The sequence below is a fragment of the Aulostomus chinensis genome, chromosome 6 (genome assembly GCF_037954235.1).
Source record: "Aulostomus chinensis isolate RoL2024-O1b breed Wild chromosome 6, RoL_Achi_v1.0, whole genome shotgun sequence".
NCBI lineage: Eukaryota > Metazoa > Chordata > Actinopteri > Syngnathiformes > Aulostomidae > Aulostomus > Aulostomus chinensis.
In genome coordinates this window covers 14,220,163-14,227,670 of record NC_141325.1, presented here as the reverse complement: position 1 = coordinate 14,227,670, position 7,508 = coordinate 14,220,163, and the positions used below count along the sequence as shown (strand labels likewise).

The following is a 7,508-nucleotide window of genomic DNA, read 5'->3' as shown; positions in this document are numbered from 1 at the left end:
TTTACTCAAAGCAGAGGTAATTTCAACATTGTACCAAAATAAAGTATTCACCATATTTAATGCTCAAATTATTTCAAAATGGCAATGATTTAACAGCTGATATTTGAAGATGCGCCAGGACAATCAACTGAAATATATTTGGAAAGCATTCCATTAATGTTGGACATTAACAGCCAGATTTCTGGAATTTGAGCTTTGCTTGCATACTGCCTTTACTGATGGCTCAAAGAATCTTTATTTCCTGTTCGCTCTGATCCATGAGCAATCCACAACACAACATTTATCAGAATAGTCTTTTCTGTATTTTACAGGCACATTCCTACTCAACAAAATTCCAATCCTCTTGCAAAGGGTATATATGTACATACATGTGCGACACGTGAATATGCACAAAATGGACAAGTAGTGGCTCACTAATCAAACTCATTCTATATAGCCAACAGTCAGAAACTCCACTTCGTACCTTTTTAATGAGGAAATGCATTTCATAGAAGCAATGACTATTACATCAAATATGCATTTCCGTTTTCTCATACATTTTCAAACATGTCTGGCATAATCATGATGGACACAACTGAATCACACAGAATTGAAAAGAAACCAATCAATCAATAACACACAAAATCCAGTAACACTACATTTCCAGTACTGTTGTTATAAGTAGTAGTGGTATCATTAGTATCAAGTATCGACCGCTTCTCTGCAACTTTTCAACATTTATCATGAGAATTAAATTCCAAAGAAACCCGATGCCAACAACTAATGATCAGTGTTTTCTCAGCATTATTGTATAGTCTCCCTAAAACCATGTAAAACTGATTATTTTGTTTGCATTTGCCTTGAGGTGTTGTCACACAGGACAAAGAAATTTTAATGTGCAAATACAAGCTGTGTTGTACTGATTTGAAGAGAAGTATTTTTCCTTTTTTTTCCCTCCAGAAATACAAATTAAAAAAAAAAAAAACATATGGAACTAAGAAATACAGGCTGTCATCTTAAAAGGAACATGACCATACTTGAGCTTCCTCATTTGATAGCCTGGTAATGAGGACCAATGTGAAAAAGGAAAAAAAAAAAAAAAAAAGTTCCTCAAGAAAACATTATATCAGTTCATGCCTTTGTGTCTTGGGCGGAATGAAATGGAATGAACTGTTAGAAAATCCAATGAGGAGTGGGTAATACATAATAACACAAATGTAACTTCTGTATTAGAATCAGATTCACTAAATCAACAAGATTGGGTCACCACATTCAAAAAAAAAAAAAAGCATGTTATCATGATGACAAAAATATTCACAGCAGTACACACATCACATAGAAATGATAGGAAGCTGTGGTGTCATCCCAGGTGTTTGTTTGTATGTATGGTGAGTGTTTATCTTCCATGGATGTTTAGTCTGGGGCTCACACATAGCCAGGTGACACAGAGAGATATGGCGTTGCCCCGACTGATACCAATCCAACTGTGAAGCCAAAGCGAAGCGCTTAAGGCTAAATTTCACTTTCCCCATTGTCAGTGGCTTCAGAAGTAGTTTATTCACAAGCACCGCTGTGCATCGTCAGTTCCATCCTAAAGCTGAATCCAGTTCAACATTATTTGCAGCATATGGTGGCCTAAATGGTAGCTGCTTGATCACTATAGCATGTTCAGCTATGGAGCAACACACCTCAAGTATCTGGTTCACCTGTAAACATTACTATTATCATAATCATCATTATTATCTTTATATAAATACACACTATTCATTGAATTTTTTTTCTGACATAGAGATAATTTTCCCTTTTATGCTCTGCACAAATGCCTCTGAGAATTTTTTCTCTGCATGTCTCCATTTGAATAAAGTTAATTTAAGAAGTACAATGAATTCCTGCCTCTCATCCATTCTCCTTCCTCTTCAGTAGTTTTGCAGTTCAGGAATGTTCTTGTAGAGGTCTAATGAAGCAGGATTGGAGAAAGCTCCTCTTTGTGCCACCTCCCGGCCAGAAATCACCTGTTTCACGGCCACCTCCACCTTCTTCCCACTGATGGTGTACTACAAGTCCAAGAAGAAATGTGCTGTCAGTAGAACAGACATTTACATCTTACAGCTTTCTTCTTAACTTGATTGATAAACATATTTGTCTTACAGGAATGTCTTTGGTCTCTAGCAGCACAGCGGGTACATGTCGCGCAGACAGAGCTTTTCTAATGGCCCCTTTAATCTTTGCCACCAACTCTGGACAGAAGGGCTTTCCAGGTGCCATCTTTAAGAATAAAATAACTCTCTCCTCTCCATTGGCGTTATACTGAGGAACACAAAGGCTGTCTGACACGTCCTCAAATGCTTCAACTGTAGAGAGGACAGGAAATGATGGGGCAGTGTAGAGGATACAGGGGACGGGACAGAATAATGACCAGAGCAGACAAGAGTCCATGAGGGTAAAAGAGGGGAAGAGAAAGGACAAAAACAGAGGAGACAAGGAGAAAAGATTCAGGTTGATTTCAGCATTCTGTTGTAGCTTTATTGACTCAATTCAAGCTTAAACCTTTCAATTTCATGTAAGATATTTAAAGCTCACCTATGTTGTAGATCTCTGAGCTGCCAAAGCGGACTCCATTAGGGTTCAAGGTTCCATCACTGGAGAACAAATACATGATCAAGATTTAATAGTTTTTTTGTCTGTCACAGGGGAACTGCCAACACAACATGTAAAGCACAATATCATAGTGTAGCTTCCAAAACAATATTTTTACACCATGTCAAAAAAACATGTTCACCAAACCACTTCTGAACGGCTTTCATCATTTTCAAAAAGAAAGTTATGCATTTTTCAAAAAGTATATTTCACTCACGCAATCATTAATTATAGGAATCTCTGTATTATGTTTCTACAAAGCAGAGTCTGATCAGATTTGTCCCTTTTGATTAAATATACACCAATGATATTGAAATAACAGCTGCAGGATTTCTGATTTGGCACAACTTCTTATCATAGATAACTTGAGCCAAATACATCAAATCTTGGTTCAAAACTCTCAGGTTGGGCGGCTTAAATTCTTTATTCCTTATCCAGATCAAAATTATCTGGTACTAAGATAGCAGTCAATCATCCTGGGGTCGACACATAACACAACACAAGTTGACAATACACTGTAAAGTAGAGTAAACCAAAGATCCTTATGTGATCTGGTTTATTTTAGCGAATACCGATCCAAAAGCAGTTCTGACCCAACCAATCCTTGCGATGGAGATATGTCTAATTATTTTTAAAGTAACACACCAACGTTTTTCGGAAATATGCTTACTGTCCACTACTTTGAGTGCCAGACAAACCGATATATACCCCTCTCTCCTCTCTATGTGCATTACAAAGCTCCAGACCCCCATTGGCAGCCAAAGCTGGCTGATCGTTAGCTTAGCTGTGATGAATGTTAGCAGTTTGGCACAAGAGCCTACCGTCTCAAAAGCCATCAAATACACTTTGATCCAAAATGATCTCTGCCTGCTTAGATATTACTAACTCTGTGCTTAATATTTGTGGTTAAAAAAAAAACAATTGAAAATTATGGAATGTTATTTTTCCATCAATTATAAACCCAGAACTACCTCAAACATCTATGCTAACTAGCAGTTAGCCAACAGGAGAGTGTCTGGGGCGCCGTAACGCTCACAGAGAGAAGAGAAGCAGAACTGTCTGCTTGTGTGGTACAAAAAAATGACAAATAACAAGAATATTCCCCAAATAGTTGTTGTGTTCCTTGAAATCAACTTCCCATTCTAAACCCAACACAATTTTGAAAAAAATTATGTAATAAAACTACCTTCTGCCAAGCATGACAATGCCTCCCGTTTTTGGGTTGATTTTACAGTAATCTCCGTGGGTCCATACACCTGCAGGAGAAGGAAGTAAGGTAACTTAAAAATAAATTCTCTAGAGAAATTCAAATTGTGACAATAAAGTACATACCGATCAAAACAAATGAAAAGTGACAAAAATAATTATGTCTGTTGAGTTACTGGAATGATTCATATTTTATGTTGATGGAACAACGTATAAAAAACAGAAAGCGCAGATTATGTAGTTGTACTGAAAAGATACAAGGGGGAATCGAACATTTTGATCAGTATAAAAACAGACAAGCACCTATTTAGCGTACCGTATAAATACATCCCTGAACCACCTGTCATTTTTTTGCCTTGTATTGACCGTGTATCAAAAATAAACGACTTTGAATCTGTACATTAGTTTTCTGGCTCCAAACCTAAGGGGGCTGTGTTCCAGTTGAAGTGGGGAGTTGGAATTTCCGGGTTCCCAGTTCGAGATTTCAACTGGGACCTCCTCTGAGGTCAGACTTCATACTCCCGATGAACCCCACGATCGCAATTCAAAATTGCTGCTCTGTACATCAGTTGACTTTAATGCTTTGAACATAAACAGTTTTTAGCACTTTCTAATTTATCAAACTTAGTCCTGCACACAGTACTCTTCATATTTCATCAGTATACATTTACTCCATCCCAGGTCTTCTGTTGGAACACAGTCAACTCAGGTGTGACATCACTCCCAGTTCAGAAGTTTTTTGTTTTTTTTCTTTCTTTCGCAACAACGGGTCTATCATCAGGAATTTGGCAGATTCTTGTCCTTATCCCTTGTATGCTCACCGGGAAATGCAGCAAAGTACGCTTTGTGATATTTACTCCCGTTCTCATCATTCCAGAAGTGTGTAGGCTGGCATGGGATCGGCTTCAAGCAGACCAGCTCCCCGCTCTCTCCCCATACAGGCTTACCTGGTCAAGCGCGTGTACACACACACAAACACACACAAACAGGAATAAAAACAAAGTTAGACAGAAGTTCAGATTGAATTTACAACAATAAACAACAAAAAACATACACCTGGGCATGCACTCTGAAATACACATACAATTCAGACGAAGAGGGAAAAAAAAAAGTGGCTGCTGATATATCCCACTTTAGTGTGTGGTTTCACACAAATCTCACCTCCTCCCTCAGGACAGTGTTATAGGCTTAGAGACTGACTAAAATAATCCCAAGCTTTTCCTACAAAACTGCCTTTAAATTATCCCTCAATACACTCTCCACTGAGGTGGTGGAGACACGCCAGTACAGCCTGAAGCAGGGATCGGGAGCTGGGGAATGAGGGACTCCAATCAATGAGAAAAACATAGAGGGCTTTGAAAACTCCCTGCAAGATAAAAATCTCTCTTTTTGTTTCAGATTGTTTGTGAGGGGAAAAAAATCATTTCCCTTAAGCTTTGACAAGTATTTACCCAGGAAAAGTTCACTAATTACACATGGGTATTTTTTTTGGGGGGGGGGGGGATGAAAGAGTTCACATTCATGCAAACACGTGCTGTACAGGTACTTCCAACATATCACATATGGGAGAAACTAACTACTGTAGAAACTTCAAACTGAACCAAGAATATTTGTCTAACTTCTAGTCAATAGAAGACAACCATTTCAGTGAGTTAAAGAGACTTTTAAGACATTTTCACTTGTTCCACTGGCAGATTTTTAGAATTACAAGCACTTGCTGAAAAATAATACTTGGTTAAGCAGAAAAGAAAGGCAAAAGTGTGACATTTCTATGCGATTCAAACCAATCCTCATGAGCGCTCACTCATTCACAGTCTTACCGTCAAGGTTCCAAGATTCCAAAGCCATTCCGAGGTTCCTTGATTGGATCTCTCCTCGATACACTGGAACTGTTGGGTTCTGACCCATGAAACATGACACTATGTCAGTGCCGCCTGGACAGACAGGTGAAGGAAGTACACACAGTGGATGATTAAGTTGGTTGATATGATTTGCTTATGTCTTTATTACCATTAAGATTAGTTACAACATTTTTACAGGTGTTGGGACATTCATGGAAAATATGCTAATCATTTATGCGAACAAGTCAAAACATTCAAACAGCAAACTTTCTAGATCTGTTTCCAATTAATTGTCAAGGGAATTTAGAATTTTGGAAATGTTGCATTGAAATGCATCAAACAAACTAGGCTACACAATGCATATTGTTGTGTCTGTGACAAACAGCAGAAGAAGAACGGGTCATCTTCGCGATCTAAAGCTGTCTACAATTTCTGTAATTAAACAGTACAAAATTATACTATAAATCACTAATTATACTGCTTTCTTTTTTGAGAGGTAAGCAAAGCAGAGACAGAAGCACAAAGAATGTGCTGCCCATTATAAACCTTAAGTTTTGCACATGCCGGGCCATATTTTCAGGCTCGCCTGCTGTAGACGAGGACAAAGTTTGGAAATATCCATGTACACACTGACGGTGGAAATTTGGTCAAAGATTTGCTACGTAAAAGGTAGATCTGGAAAAGGACTTCTATATACAGTGCCATTTTGCATTTTTCTTCTTTTTTTTTTGTTAGAAAAAAGTGGACAAACACCTCAACCAAGTATAAGGTTTTTGTTTTGTTTTAAATTGCAGTTTCCTGATTAGAAATGCTGATGACAACATGATGCTCAAAACATGACGACTGTGATTCAGCTCTCATATGGCCGATACGCCGTGGCTTTGGCGTTAGAATGCTGACCAGTAGCAAAAAAATAGATATATTTTTGAAGCAGCTTTACAGGACCTGCAAGGTGTTGCACTGAGATACAGGAACATACCGGTGTGAGACAGGAAATAGTTGACCTGAAAAAAACGATTGAACTTTGTACAAGTATCAACACGGTATCACAGCAACCCAAGCGGTACTTCCACTGACCTACATAGGAGTTCTACTCTGTTGCAGTACCTTCCTAAAACTGTTCGGAACAACACACTCTCTTTTCCTTTGCCGCACCATCCATTTGTCTCTTTGTACCTTCCAATAATCTACTGTTTCTGACATATTCTATTCATCTCCCTTCCCATTGTTCCATCTCTACCTCCCTGTTTCGTTACCAGCACCATCCATCCATCTTGTTTGCCTCTTCTCAGCTGCTGCTGCTCTCTGCCCTTCTACCGTTCCTCCCTCCTCTCTTCTTTCTTTCTCTTCTTTACATTCTCTCTCTCTCTCTCTCCATCTCACTTTCTACCAGATTCTTTATTGAGCTTTAATTGGCTCCCAGGAGAAAGAGAAAACTTTGTCTTTGACACTTATAGTGGGAAGACACTATCATTTTATTATTACGCTCACTTTAATGGGTGGGTAAAGACACAAACACACACGCAAGTGTATTTTAAGATAAAAGCCACTGTTGCTTTCTTGGTGTGCCTGCCATCATCAACCACTTAGCGCGCGTGTGTGTGTATGTGTATATGTGTGTGTGTGTGTGTGTGTGTGTGTGTGTGTGTGTGTGTGTGTGTGTGTGTGTGTGTGTGTGTGAGAGAGAGAGAGAGAGAGAGAGTTGAATTTTACATTGATCTGATGTTCCCAACAACCCTCGCTATTCTGAACTGTGACAAAATTGAACTTCATGTTTTTTCAAATCTATTTTCACATATGTGTGTATTTCATAGGTGTCGGTGTGAGTCCTTTGAACCTCATCTG

General features: G+C 38.6%; 1 protein-coding gene across 1 annotated transcript in view; it reads right to left on the bottom strand.

Annotated features, from left to right (window-relative positions):
- Nucleotides 1-87: 87 nt before the first annotated feature.
- The window catches only part of aacs (acetoacetyl-CoA synthetase), a 38,742-nt gene continuing 31,321 nt past the window's right edge, over nt 88-7,508 (bottom strand). The window contains exons 13-18 of the mRNA XM_086206685.1: nt 5,643-5,756; nt 4,644-4,769; nt 3,803-3,872; nt 2,560-2,618; nt 2,128-2,330; nt 88-2,033 (exon numbers count right to left, since the gene is read on the bottom strand). Coding sequence (XP_086062811.1) covers nt 1,896-2,033; nt 2,128-2,330; nt 2,560-2,618; nt 3,803-3,872; nt 4,644-4,769; nt 5,643-5,756 — 710 coding nt within the window. The 3' untranslated portion in view covers nt 88-1,895. The remainder of the gene's footprint in view (nt 2,034-2,127; nt 2,331-2,559; nt 2,619-3,802; nt 3,873-4,643; nt 4,770-5,642; nt 5,757-7,508) is intronic.